This window comes from Aspergillus candidus, assembly GCF_002847045.1.
Source record: "Aspergillus candidus strain CBS 102.13 unplaced genomic scaffold BDW47scaffold_13, whole genome shotgun sequence".
Taxonomy (NCBI): Eukaryota; Fungi; Ascomycota; class Eurotiomycetes; order Eurotiales; family Aspergillaceae; genus Aspergillus; species Aspergillus candidus.
In genome coordinates this window covers 43,525-56,320 of record NW_020194018.1, presented here as the reverse complement: position 1 = coordinate 56,320, position 12,796 = coordinate 43,525, and the positions used below count along the sequence as shown (strand labels likewise).

At 54.4% G+C, this 12,796-nt stretch overlaps 5 protein-coding genes across 5 annotated transcripts; 2 read left to right on the top strand and 3 right to left on the bottom strand.

Annotated features, from left to right (window-relative positions):
• Window positions 1–419: 419 nt before the first annotated feature.
• BDW47DRAFT_124423 (RING-H2 finger protein) lies at window positions 420–2,296 on the top strand (the record flags this gene model as incomplete). The annotated part of the gene is made up of 4 exons (XM_024816250.1): window positions 420–683; window positions 750–1,158; window positions 1,233–1,845; window positions 1,903–2,296. 4 exons carry the CDS (start codon window positions 420–422, stop codon window positions 2,294–2,296), a joined length of 1,680 nt encoding a protein of 559 aa, XP_024673433.1.
• Window positions 2,297–3,542: 1,246 nt separating this feature from the next.
• Window positions 3,543–5,544, top strand: BDW47DRAFT_103026 (aspartate aminotransferase). The gene is made up of 4 exons (XM_024811976.1): window positions 3,543–4,189; window positions 4,241–4,372; window positions 4,425–5,273; window positions 5,344–5,544. Exons 1-4 carry the CDS (start codon window positions 3,935–3,937, stop codon window positions 5,434–5,436), a joined length of 1,329 nt encoding a protein of 442 aa, XP_024673432.1. The 5' UTR covers window positions 3,543–3,934; the 3' UTR covers window positions 5,437–5,544.
• A 205-nt stretch (window positions 5,545–5,749) lies between these two features.
• BDW47DRAFT_12545 (putative SNARE protein (Ufe1)) lies at window positions 5,750–7,124 on the bottom strand. The gene is made up of 3 exons (XM_024816387.1): window positions 7,016–7,124; window positions 6,189–6,833; window positions 5,750–6,092 (listed from the first exon to the last, which is right to left on the bottom strand). The coding sequence occupies exons 1-3, from the start codon at window positions 7,042–7,044 to the stop codon at window positions 5,852–5,854; spliced, it is 915 nt and encodes a 304-aa protein (XP_024673431.1). The 5' UTR covers window positions 7,045–7,124; the 3' UTR covers window positions 5,750–5,851.
• Window positions 7,125–7,359: 235 nt separating this feature from the next.
• BDW47DRAFT_12514 (putative PB1 domain protein) lies at window positions 7,360–10,053 on the bottom strand. The gene is made up of 6 exons (XM_024816341.1): window positions 10,023–10,053; window positions 9,311–9,942; window positions 9,107–9,256; window positions 8,720–9,055; window positions 7,533–8,663; window positions 7,360–7,469 (listed from the first exon to the last, which is right to left on the bottom strand). The coding sequence occupies exons 2-6, from the start codon at window positions 9,323–9,325 to the stop codon at window positions 7,440–7,442; spliced, it is 1,662 nt and encodes a 553-aa protein (XP_024673430.1). The 5' UTR covers window positions 9,326–9,942; window positions 10,023–10,053; the 3' UTR covers window positions 7,360–7,439.
• Window positions 10,054–11,025: 972 nt separating this feature from the next.
• Window positions 11,026–12,773, bottom strand: BDW47DRAFT_103017 (copper chaperone CCS1). Its single transcript, XM_024811975.1, has 4 exons — window positions 12,553–12,773; window positions 12,428–12,500; window positions 12,245–12,379; window positions 11,026–12,172 (listed from the first exon to the last, which is right to left on the bottom strand). Exons 1-4 carry the CDS (start codon window positions 12,568–12,570, stop codon window positions 11,646–11,648), a joined length of 753 nt encoding a protein of 250 aa, XP_024673429.1. The 5' UTR covers window positions 12,571–12,773; the 3' UTR covers window positions 11,026–11,645.
• Window positions 12,774–12,796: the final 23 nt, after the last annotated feature.

Below are 12,796 nucleotides of genomic sequence, written 5' to 3'. Positions count from 1 at the left end.
CTCTTCTCGCTCTCTCCACCTCGCCCTCTCCATCGGACAAGTCCCGGTCCTGTAACCTGTTCCTTCCTCTCTGTCTCTCTCGCTCTCTTCACCGCAGCCGCTGAGTGATCGGCCGGTGGCTTGGGGGTCGTGCCCGTCTCACTTTTCCTTCCACCTGTTTTTTCCCCATCTTTTTTCTTGTTTTTGTTTTCTTCCTTTGCTTTCCTTTTTCGGCTTTCCTTTTTCATGTTTCGTCATTTCCTGCTTTTCCTTTCCATACAGGGAAAAAAAGGAAAACAGAAAAAATTGTCTACCCTCGGTGTGGTTGTCCAAGAGCGGTGACTAATGATCGACTTTGCACGCCCCGTACCTCGACTACTCCGCTGTATCCGGACTCGTCATCGTGGGGAAATCCATCCCATCCACACTTGGCTCGCTCAATGGGGCTCTGGCAGGAACCCTCTTCTTTCCCTCCCCTCTCTCTCCTCCATCTCTTCCTCCTCACTTGCCTTCTTCCCGCCTCCTTCGCTCAAACTGTAGGCTCCTCGGGCTGGACCGTGGTGCCCTCCAACAAATCGGCGGATCTGTCGTGGACCGGTAGAGTGAGATACCAACTCGACAGCGCCCAGGTTCGCATCCCTCCGGGCACCAGCCTTGCTCCTTTGACCAATTCGCTGGCCCACTCGGACAACCGTACCCTCGAGGTGAGTCGTGATTTACCCGGTGCTTAATACACGCGGGACCCCGTGGAGGGGCTGACGGTCCTCTAGTCGTTTCACATCTCGGGCCCTCTAGTGCCAGTGGACGCCTCGACGTCCCGCTCGTTGCGCAGGAACTCAATCGCCTTTATTACCTGCGACGAGTCCGCCTACAAGGGGAATCTCGGCGCTAGTGAAACGGTCGCCAACGCAATCACCTCCCTGCATCGGTTGACGGCGGTTATCCTGTACAGCACCGACGCCCACCACTGCAACTACACGGTCGACCACGGAGCGGACCACGAGTACGCCAACGTCTTCACCCTCGTCAACCCGCTCGCGGCGGAGATCATCCGACGGCAATTGCGTTCGCCCGCCGACGGGATCACGAGCATCACCGGCGACATGTCGTACGCCATGACGGGGTCCAGCACCCAATCCGATGATTCGGGTCCAAGCGGGGGGGACAGTCCCAACACCGGTAAGCGTCATCTTCACTCCACACCCCCCCCCCCTCTCCCTTCCACGTAGCTGACGTTTGAGACCCGGGTTCAGCGATGATCATCCTGTACAGTATCACCGGCATCATCACAGCGCTGTTCCTGGCGATCATCATCACGGGGGCTGTCCGCGCTCACCGGCACCCCGAACGCTACGGGCCCCGATATACCGCCGGGCGCCCGCGGCAAAGTCGAGCGCGCGGAATAGCGCGCGCCATGGTGGAGACGATACCGATCGTGAAGTTCGGCGACGCCTACGATCCCAAGGTGGAGGCCGTCAAGGGCGACGTGGAGATGGCGCCGGAGGGCGGGACGCATACTCCCACGGGTGAAAGCGAGATGGCGACGGGCGGCGCTGGCGCCCCTACTCCGCCACCACCACCGCCGCAGCAACCCAACAAGACGTCCGGAGCCACAAGCACGGGGCCAACAGAAGGGCCAACGGAAGAACTAACTGAGAAGACTACACCCAATGCCGACGACAATACGTCGCCACCGCCGCAGCAGACGGCCGCCGCGACCACGGAGCAGAACAACTTCTCCTGTCCCATCTGCACGGATGATTTTGTCAAGGGCCAGGATCTGCGTGTCCTGCCGTGCAACCACCAGTTCCACCCTGACTGCGTCGACCCATGGCTGCTCAATGTGTCTGGGACATGTCCTCTTTGGTAGGTCGCCCTGAACCTTTCTGATCCACCCCGCAGTGAATACTGACGAGCCGGCAGCCGGATCGATCTGAACCCCAACCGCGCCGAGGACGCGACCGAGCCGGCCGCGACCGAGGGGGCCGCGACCGAGGGGGCTGCGGCCGAGGGCACCGATCCCCCGCAGGAGGGCTCCGCAGCGGGCGGCGGGGCGGAGGCGGCGCACTTGCGCTCGCACCGGCGACTGACAAGTTACCTCCACGGGACGCTCAACGCACGAAGGATGCGAGACGCGACGGTGGAGGAGCGACTAGCGGCGCTGCGCAGCGTGCGAGAGAACAACCGGCAGACGCAGACGCCAGACGCGACCTCCGACGAACCAGACGAGCGCAGTCGGCGCCGGAGCGGACTGACGACGCGGTTGCGCGATCGATTCCGCATCCGCACGCAAGCGCATGGGGATGGGGAAGTATAAGGGGGATGGATGATTTTACGAGTACAAAGCATTTTTCCACCTACGAAGGGGGGATGAACATACGGCATATGTACATGATGGGTGTTTTCTTTTTTTTTCCTATCTTCTTGCACATGATATCGGTATGAATGTTGGACTGACGACCGATGACGAATTATATTTACCAGCGGACCGGGCGTTTGGCGCATGATCAAGAGGGATAAGATGTGGGACTTGCTACTTTTTTTTCAGCCTTATAAACTCATCAATAAAAGATATCAATCAACAAATGGATACAAGTAAACATAGAATTAGATAAAGTAAAATAAGATAATTGTAAATAAATAAAACAGTACGGAGACCTCCGCATGAGGTTATGAACCAGAGCAAAAGGTGGGAGGATCGGACCCGAAATCCGGCGAGCGTCGCATGGATTGCCCGAAGTGGACACCTGTTGCCCCACGGGGAATCCTCCTATGCCTATGACCGTTGAATGTGGGCGTCGGAGGCGGTCCCTTTGTCCTATCCGTCGTCGTGTCGCGCGTGTTAGTTCTTAGTTCGTGCTATCCGTTGTCCGATCGAGTGTGCTAATACTGTACCTGCCGAGTCGATCGGAGGGATTCTAGAACGTGGATTATAAATGCCTTACTTTAGTTGGATTTGATGTTAAACGTGTGCCTGATTTTGGTCGATCGAATTTGTGCCTCGGTCGCGATAACGGTTACGGCATTGTAGATAGATCGATAGATAGATAGATTAAATTTCTTGCATCGGTAGATACCTAAAAGAAAGTACCTAAATACATACCTAGGTAGTAGGTGGTAGTCAAGTAGCAAGGGAGGAGGAAGATTAATTAGAATGCACGGAAGGACAAGCCTGATGGGGTAATGGGATGAAGAAAATGGCGCAACACGAGACAGGGAGGTATTTTCAGGGGGGTTTTTATTATTTATTATTATTTTTTTTGTGAGTATGTTATGTGTCATTTTTACCTTGGCTCTTGTTTGTATTATTCATGATGGTGCGGATTATATTATGACATGATAATGTGTGGTCGGTTTATCCGGTTATTATTATCAATTATTATAGGTATGGGCTGATATCATGTATCCTGTTTGTATACCTTCCAGTCAGGATATTCTTTCTAGATATTTACTTGTACTCTCAATAATGCGTATATCATATAGATGTGTATAAAATAGTTGTCTATTCGAAGAAAAGATACTAACTCCGTCCGGGTCAATAGAGGACATGTGAATAGTATGTCGTCATAATCCAGAGCGCAGAACATCCTCGGCTCAACGGTCGGCCTTTTCAGTATTTATATTTATGCTGGATTCATCGCCAGTTTCTGGCTTCTGTTCTCTCAATTTCCTGCTGTATTATTAGACTCCTTATAATATTGTATTCTATCCTTCATTCCTCCCAATTTCAAACAGGTCTCTCCGTCCATTCCTTTCTTCCCCCGGTGAACGCAAACAGCAACCTCCTCTCCAATCCAACTGCAATCATTCAATCGTTCACGGTCGTCACATCCAATCAGGCTAATCTGCGCTGTTTTGCTTCCAACCGTGGATTACGTACCTGATTGATCACTGTCTTGGCTATTACCACCGTTCCTACCGACTTGATTATACTATAATACCCCTCATCGCCACCATGTCTCCTCCCTCCTCCTCCCCATCCGTCTCCTCCGCTCGCGCCCGTCTCGAAAACCTCAAATCGCAAATCATGGGTTCCTCTGCTCCTGCCTCCGTCTTCTCCGCCGCCGTCGTCCCCTCGGCTCCCGAGGATCCTCTCTTCGGTCTCGCGCAGGCTTTCCGCCAAGATCCCTCCGATAAGAAGGTCGATCTCGTCATCGGTGCCTATCGCGATGATCACGCCAAGCCGTGGGTGTTGCCGGTTGTCAAGAAGGTACCCTCATCTTATAGCCCATCATGGTTTGCGATATACTAACTGATTAAGGCCGACAACCTCGTCCGCAATGATCCCGCCCTCAACCACGAATACCTCCCCATCAAGGGTCTCGCCGATTACGACTCCGCCGCCCAGAAGCTCATGATCGGCGCCGACAGCCCTGCCATCCGCGAAAACCGAGTATGCCCTCTTTCACCCCAGATGATCATCGTACATACTAACAGAAATCAAGGTATGCACCTTCCAAACCATCTCCGGCACCGGCGCCGTCCACCTCGGCGCCCTCTTCCTCGCCAAATTCCACCCCCAATCCCCCCGCCCCAAGCTCTACCTCTCCAACCCAACCTGGGCCAACCACCACCAAATCTTCACCAACGTCGGCCTCACCCTCGCCAACTACCCCTACTTCGACCCCAAGACCAAAGGCCTCGACTTCACCGGCATGCTCAGCGCCCTCGACTCCGCCCCCTCCGGCTCCATCATCCTCCTCCACGCCTGCGCCCACAACCCCACAGGCGTAGACCTCACCCAAGACCAGTGGAAGCAAGTCGCAGCCGTCATGCGCTCCCGCCGCCTCTTCCCCTTCTTCGACTGCGCCTACCAGGGCTTCGCCTCCGGCGACCTCGTCCGCGACGCCTGGGCCGTCCGCTACTTCATCGACCAGGGCTTCGAGCTCTGCGTCGCCCAGTCCTTCGCGAAGAACTTCGGCCTCTACGGCCAGCGCACCGGCGCCTTCCACTTCGTCTCCGCCCCCGGCGCAGACGCCCCAGCCGCAACCACCCACGTCGCCTCCCAGCTCGCCATCCTCCAGCGCTCCGAGATCTCCAACCCCCCGGCCTACGGCGCCCGCATCGTCTCCCGCGTCCTGAACGACCCCGCCCTATTCGCCGAGTGGGAGGGCGACCTCCGTACGATGAGCGGCCGCATCGCTGACATGCGCCGCGGTCTGCGTCAGCGTCTAGAAGCCAAGGGTACCCCCGGGTCCTGGACCCACATCACCGATCAGATCGGCATGTTCAGCTTTACGGGGTTGACAGAGCCGCAGGTGAAGCTGTTGCGGGAGAAGTGGCATGTTTATATGGTGAGTCCCCTATATTTATATCTATCATCTCGCCTTGGGAATTAGGGAATGGAAACTAACGAATGGATAGACCAAAAACGGCCGCATCTCCATGGCAGGCCTCAACACGCATAATCTGGATTATTTTGCTGAGGCGGTAGACAGTGTTGTGAGGGAGGCTTAACTTGTTCTTTTTGTTTTTCGGTTTCTGTGGTTGCTTTACTTGATTTGGTTCGTCCAGCGGCATTAGTTTATCAAAATATCCTGTCCAATACCATATGTGTTCTATTGATATCAATACTTGGACGTATATTGGGGGGCGTAGTGACTACTGCCTATACTATGTAGGATTGGGTCTCTGTATCAGTAATGAGGTATTGGTAAATGGCATATATACATTTATACTCGTTCTGCGCTGAGTGTAGACATACGTTTACACTAAGCATATAGACCGATTCTACCCTCAACATCCTTCCTCCTTTCTCTCTTCCTTCCAAGTGCAGTATCCACTCATTCATTACCCATTCACCGATCAAATCTAGATATACCAAGTAATATCCTGAAAGAGAGATAATGATATCAAATAAAAAAAGATAAGGTCAGAAAATCAAATCCCAAACAACCAACCCAGAACACAACCCCACCGTCCCCCAAAACACCGCCTGCGCCGCACTCCGCGACTCCGCCGCCCGCTTCAGCTCGCGGTTGCCCTGCCCGATGTTCGTCTGCGTGTTGGATGCGTCTGCGACCAGCTGGTCGATGTGTTCTTCCTGCGTGGCGAGGTGTGCGACGAGCGTTTGTTGCAGGGAGGATATTTCCAATAGGGATTTTTCGGCTGTTCTTTTAACCCATCTTATTAGCATTCTCTTTGAGTTGAAGACTGGTGTGTAATGTGTAATTGAAGAGGGGGGGCGGGAAAAGAGGCAGGGAACCTACTGGACCTTCCCCAACGTATCCTCATAATACCGCACCATGGAATCATTCTCCTGCTCGAACAGCTGCAGCTGCTGCGGTGTCAGCTGCGCCTCGATGGCCGCTGCTTCGGCGTCGTCGATACTCGTCGCTTTGACGTTCACATCAGCGTCCACGTCCCCAAACGCCTTGCTCCTCTCCTTATCACCCCCTACCCCCACCCCAGCAGAAGTAGAACCAGCAGCAGCTTTATAGAGCACACTCTTCTCCCTCTCTACAACCCTCTCGATCCTCCTCTCCACCATCCCCCGCTGCACACCGACAGCGATTTCTAGCCGCCGGCGCAAAAACCATAATACCGCCTCGCGCACGGTGCTCAGTCCGCGCTCCGCGCCCTCATCCGAGATCTGCGCTGCCGTTTTGCCGGAATCTTCATTGTTGTTGTCGTGGCCGCTGGCCCACCGCGCGAGGAGCGTCCGGGGCCCACCGTAGCGTTTGCGGAGCAGGCGCGTGGCGGTCTCCTGGCGGAGAGATTCGGCGGAGGAGAGGTTTGTTATTGAGGTGGAGAGGTCGCGGAGGAGGAGGGAGGTGGAGGTGTCGATTTCTGTGCGGGCTGTGTCGGTGAGGTTGGGGGAGGGGTCGTGGGGTCGTGGTGGTTTGTTTTTGGTGCTGTTGATGTTGGTGCTGGGCGTGAGGGAGAGGTAGGGGGTGCGGATTTTGTGGAGGTAGGCGAGGAGGGAGGTTATGTGTGTGTTCTTTATTTACTTAGTTAGTTACATTGAGTGGCTAGTTGGTGGTGGTGGTGGTGTTGGTGTTGTTGGGTTGGGTTGGATGGAGGGAGGTGAGCTCACGATGCGGTTGGCTTCTTTGAGGAACTCATCTGGGGTGGGGATTGCTGTTTTTTTGGATATCTCGGCGTGGCCTCCCTTCCGCAGAAGGTCGTTGAATGCTGGGGTGAGGTCTGTCATTGTTCTTGGGTGTGAGCGGAGGGAGGTGTGTTGAATGGTGTTGAGCGGCGGTCTGCTTGTCTAGCTGGCAACAACGTCACGTCCCGTGATTTGCTTGCCCTATCATCTCCGTCTTTCTCCCCGACGGAGTGCTACTTTTACTACGGAGTATTCTACTTTAGTATCGACTACCTCTTCTACACTTCTACACTTCTACTATACTCCAATACTCTACTTTAATACACACATCAGTCCATCTATCAAGTAATATTCAATCCTATCATAACACGTCAGGGTATAAATGCATTACAAACCATATCTCCATATCTCAAATCATCGTCCGTTCCTCCACCCAGATCTGTTTCGTTAGCATGATCGCACATCAAAACCATCAGGAATAAGAAGAAGAAGAAGAACATACCTCCATCTTCCCCATCTCACTCCCCTCCCGGCGCGCCATTTCTCTCGACGCTCCAATCAACAAATCCAAATCCTCCTGGTCAACCATAGTGATCATATCCCCCTCATCCTGCATCTTGATCTTCAACAGCGACACGAACCCAAATTTCTCCCGGATTCGCATCTCAAATTCCCGGAACCCGACTGTTGGCCCGATGATGATGTACCGCGTGTCTTCCTGCGAATGCACCTTCACCCGGTACTTGTGGACCTCTGGTCGTCGCGACACCCCCCGTCGCGGCCCCTTGACGGGTGACGACGAGGATGTCGACGGTCGACGCGATCCCATCATCTCGAAGTCTTCATCTGGCACGGGGCCGTCTTCTTCGTACGCGTCGCTCGCGTACTCTTCTTCCTCGTCGATGTATCGCTCTTGCGGCCGCCCCGTGCCGCGTCGCGAGCCAGGCGCAGGCACTACTATCGATCGAGGCGGTGCGTATCCCCCGTATCCGTCTCCACTGTAGCCGTACGCTGCTGCCTCGGGGTGAATCCCCGTGGTGTCACTGGCTCCCCGTCGATGTCCCATCTCCCGACCGACGGCCATGGGGCCGGTCCCGGAACTGCTGCCACTGACACCGCGGCGCCCAGAATCGCGCACGGACGACCCCCGCGGCTCTGACGCCGTCCGCGTCGTTCCGATGCGCTGTTTTTCGCTCGCGGTCACGTCGGCGCCCGGCCGTCCCAGGGCCAGTGCGCCTGGTCGCTCGAGATCCAACCGGGGCGGGCGCGCGGCGCGAAGGGACCCCGGTCGCCCGATACTGCCGGCGCTGCTGGTGCTGCTGGCCTTGTCGGCGTCTGGTGGCGGCGTGGGCGGGAACAGGTTGCGGTTCAGGGGCGGTTCGGAATGTTGGCGGCTGCGACTGGTTAGGTTCTTCTGCACGAGGTGGCTGACGGCGAAGGGTGGGTTGTCTGGATGTCGAGTGTCCAGCACGGACTGTGCGCGCTGGAGTTCGCTGGGGTGGGGACCGCCGTATCGGTCAGATGCTGCGATCAATCGAGCCTTGCCTAGGTAATCTTTGGTCTTGAGGTTCTTGACTTTGGCTTCGTTGGGGCGGTAGAGGACCCCGACGGGGATCGAGAAGACGGTGTAGCCCTATCCAATCAGTGTCTTATTCAAAGAACAGGTGGGGGGAGGGAGGGGGAGCAAACTTCAGCGTGTTCGCGGAGGGCGTCGTTGATGACTGCATGGTCTGGAGTGACCTGTTCCTTGGCCGCGTACTCCAGATCTTGCAATCCGGGTCCCATCTGCCGCAGATAGATGTAACAGAGCCCCCGATTGAACAGGACTTCGCACGAGAAGAGCCGGAATTTCAAGCCCAGCTGATCATAGTCAATGGAGGTGTTGCCGCGGAGGTACAACAGGGTATCGTTGAAATTGGCCAATGCCTCTTCAAAGTCGCCGAGGAGAAAATTGGAGACGCCCTCTTGGAAATAGGCGATGGCGAGGTATTGGTCCAGCCCGATAGCACGCTGATAGCACTCGACCTATACAGATCAGCCTTGCAATGCCGTCCGGTACCACGCGTCCACACCTACCGCTTTGTCGTGCTCGCCCACCGTCGCATAAATCACACCGCAGTTGAAGAAGATCTTGGAGGTATCGGCGATGGCGTCAAATACGCGGAGGGCTTCGTCGAATTGCTGATTGTCGTAGTGCTCGAGGGCGAGCACCCAAGTCTCAATTTCCTGGAGGGGTCAGTATCGCCTGTGAGAGAGAAAATCACTTGACTGGCAGGATACCTGTTTTAACGACATGATGAGCCCACCCGCAGAGATGGGAAAATCGCGATGCGTCCCACTCCGGGGAGGGAAACCAGAAGGAGAACTCGACTAGTGATGTACCCTGGTATAAGTACCAACGGTCCAGGAGAGCCAGGACGGTCAATGCGGTGGGTGGAACGAGCCAAGCACCCATGCGACGAAAGCAGAGACAAATGAGCCGGTCGATAGATCGAGACAGAGTCGTGGCCAGAATCAAGGGGAGATTGGAAAGGGAAGAATAATTCTCGATCAGGGATGGCGGGCAAAAGAGGCGGGGGGATGCAAGGATGAGGGTGGGCTGATAGTAGAACCCAGGAGGTCGGAAGTACGGAATATCGTGGTGAGTGGTGAGTGGTAAGTGGATTGAGGGGGAAGTTAGGAGTCGGGGTAGTGGAGAAAAAAAAAAGAAATTGAAAGAATAGTGCAACGATAGAAAAGAAAGAAGAAAGGGATGTATGCAGGCGCAAGGGACATTTGGGTCCATGTGGGTGAAGGTGATGAAGATAGTCCGTTGTACATTAGTCGACCGACGATGGTGGGTTGGCGGGTGTGATTGGGTGGCTGCAGGGGAGTCGCGTTGAATCACTCTGCAGGACGACCGCTGTGGGCGCCTAATTGGTTGGCTTGGAACACTTTGACTTCTCTCTTTCTCTGTTATGAAAGGGAAAAGTGATTGGAGAGGGGAAAATACCCGATTTTCGACATATCAAGTACTATATTCTGTGCCGTTGGAGAACTATATATAGCCTCATTTGATGTCCATTGGTCACAAATAGTGTCGAACGTTGACTTTTGGTACCGAATTGATCACCTGAGCCTAGACTAAACATTTTTCTCTCTCATGGATCAACTTGATCGTCTTGGGTCATTACAATCGAGTCTTTCCCACCCGCCTTGTTCCAATAAGAAGAACCCAACGATATGCCAATGTGATTGACCGTGCGGTCCTTAGGCGTCCTCGTTGGATTGGTAGATCCATTCGCGAGGTCTCGCTTGTTGCAATATAATGGAAAGATATACCACCAGGCTACAAAAGATGTCATGTCTCTTTGGCCTTTTGTAGCCCTATATTCAGTGCGATATCGCTCTTTGGTCGTGATGAGGCGTCTAGGGAACATCACACCCGACAATGATGAGTCTCATGCTTGAAACTCTGAACAGCAATTCGTCCTGTTGAAGCATGAGTGGTACTATCTCTGCTGGTCATATACACCACGTCGGATATCATACTATACCATTCATATCTGAGCCGTTTGTCACAATTTTCCTAGGACTCAATGGGAGGATACGGCCCTAGCTTCATCCACGGCACAAATACAGTTGCGTCATGTCTAATACATATAGACCTGGAGTGCAAATTACGTATCTCCTCGGTAGTCAAGGTCATGTTAAGCCTCGTGTGCAAGGCATCGATCATGTCGCAAACCAATCCACCCATCGCAGGTATATTTCTAGAGATCAACGAGCAACAGTACCTACGGGTGTCGACTGTATACAGAGTAAAAAGGAGGTATGCATTCTTCATGCAACACTGTCACCGTGCAGGCATCTTATGGCAAGTGAAGAAGACTTCCTGTATCATGACAATCGTTAGAAGGTAGCCATTACCACGTAACTATCCGTATAGAGAAAAGATATCACAGTAGCCCTATTCAAAGCACGGTTAGTACTCTGGTAAGATATATTTAGATAATGCTATACTAAATTACCCCTCAGCGCCAAGCCACCGACCACTACGATCTATATTTATCCCACTGAATACACTCGTGGCTGGGTCCGACTTCTCCCCCATGCTGGTTCAAGCAAGGTTATCGCAACCTAATGATGCAGCAATCCAGGTACCGTAATCCGACCCTTGCAGGAGTCCTCATCTGGAAACTCTAGCGGAGGAAAAAAGACGGTCGACTGTCAACACATCGATCTCATTACCCAAATTCTCGACAAGTTAACAAATCAAGCCATCATAACTACGTAGCAACCGTGTGCTCATCCTTCCCATAGGCCTCTATATAGAGTTCCACCCTTCTGTCCCGCCCCGCCACGGCGCTTCGCTTCTGGACTGCAGTCGGCCCATGGGTGAAAACCCCAACCAATCCGTTGTCTGTGGCTATCTTTAGATCCCAGTCTCCACGCGAGACCTCGTGATGTGACGTGATGGGAGGAATCACCAGATAGATCATTTGCGACAACAGTAACAACGGAAGCAGAGTATCAACCACCGACAGCTCCTTGCTGCCAAGTCTCTCCCCAAACCCGTCCCCAGCCAAAGCATCCACCAGCGGACGTAAGACAAAGACCAGACGCAAGACAAAGATCAGGCCATTCCTTGCGCCACCTGCTCCTGCCGCTCCTGCCACACATTTTTCCCCGAGCACGAGCACACCATCTTATCGTTGTCCCACACGCCAGCACTGCGCGCGATCACCCCCACCAACGTATCGGGGTCCTCACGACGGAAGGGCCCCTCCGTCGTCCGCGACAACACCATACTCCGTCCGATCATCTCCCACACCGCCACCGGCCGGTCGAGGAACACGTTGCCCCGTCCCTCGTCGTCCACCTCCACGGAACCGAACACCCCACGCGGCGTCGTCGTCTCCTTGACCGACTCCTTGCCCAGCATCGTCGTCTTCACGGCCTCCCAGATGCCCCCCGTCGACTCCGCGCCCCGCGAGATATCCCCCGCCTGTCGCACCGTCGCCCAGTATTTGCCCGGTGCAAGCCCGTTCACGGTCAGGTCGACTAGCGTCAGGTTGGACGAGACCTGCACCATGCGCGCCAGTCCGCGGACCTTATTTGTGACGGCGGTCGAGTGCGTTTCCAGGATGCAGACGGCCGAGCCTATGTATACCGTGTGCTCAGTATTCGATTTAAAAGGAGGTACACAACAGGAGAAGGATAGGGAAAACGTACTGTTAGCGGTGCCACTGCCTCGCAGAATCGCGTCACGTCCCGTTGATTGAATGGCGGAGACGATCGAGCTAGGTGGCGCGGTGCCTTCGATGAAGACCAGCTGGTCCTTGAGGTTGGCGTCGACCTTGTTGATGCCTGCGGTGGTGAGTCGGTCGAAAAGCTATAGACAGACGTGTGACATACCATCAAGCTTGCGAAGAGAGCTTGAGATATCCTTGACGCAGCCCTCGCAGGTCATGGAGACCGCGAATGTAGTCTGGTGGTTTCCGTCAGTGAGCTCCGATTCCGGTGGCGGGGTGACGACATACTTGGAAGGGTTCAATCATCGTGGGCAGTACACAGTAAGAGGTGCAGTAAATCTAGTCAAGTAAATGGTAGATCAACCGGAAGGGAAGGAAGAAAGAAGCCTGTAATATGGTGGGGAGAAGAAGAGGGAGCAGATACCGTTGGCGGGATGAAGGCGGGGAGCGATTTGAAATCAATCAATCGATCGATCCGCGATCGCCGCACGAAGATAGCGTCACTTCCGACCGGCTTTCTTTTACTGCGCGT

Excerpts from the sequence above, each read along its gene's own strand:
- BDW47DRAFT_103026 (XM_024811976.1), top strand. The coding sequence starts at position 3,935 with ATGTCTCCTCCCTCCTCCTCCCCATCCGTCTCCTCCGCTCGCGCCCGT. Across the intron at positions 4,373-4,424 it reads CTGCCATCCGCGAAAACCGA|GTATGCACCTTCCAAACCAT; the intron begins GTATGCCCTCTT and ends ACAGAAATCAAG. Across the intron at positions 5,274-5,343 it reads AGAAGTGGCATGTTTATATG|ACCAAAAACGGCCGCATCTC; the intron begins GTGAGTCCCCTA and ends ACGAATGGATAG.
- BDW47DRAFT_12545 (XM_024816387.1), bottom strand. The coding sequence starts at position 7,044 with ATGAGTTCCTCAAAGAAGCCAACCGCATC. Across the intron at positions 6,834-7,015 it reads TCAAAGAAGCCAACCGCATC|CACCAAAAACAAACCACCAC; the intron begins GTGAGCTCACCT and ends CAACATCAACAG. Across the intron at positions 6,093-6,188 it reads GATACGTTGGGGAAGGTCCA|AACAGCCGAAAAATCCCTAT; the intron begins GTAGGTTCCCTG and ends ATGGGTTAAAAG.
- BDW47DRAFT_12514 (XM_024816341.1), bottom strand. Across the intron at positions 8,664-8,719 it reads CCCTCCGCGAACACGCTGAA|GGCTACACCGTCTTCTCGAT; the intron begins GTTTGCTCCCCC and ends CTGATTGGATAG. Across the intron at positions 7,470-7,532 it reads GTGAGATGGGGAAGATGGAG|ATCTGGGTGGAGGAACGGAC; the intron begins GTATGTTCTTCT and ends CTAACGAAACAG.
- BDW47DRAFT_103017 (XM_024811975.1), bottom strand. Across the intron at positions 12,380-12,427 it reads CTCTCTTCGCAAGCTTGATG|GCATCAACAAGGTCGACGCC; the intron begins GTATGTCACACG and ends TCACCACCGCAG. Across the intron at positions 12,173-12,244 it reads AGGCAGTGGCACCGCTAACA|GCTCGGCCGTCTGCATCCTG; the intron begins GTACGTTTTCCC and ends CGGTATACATAG.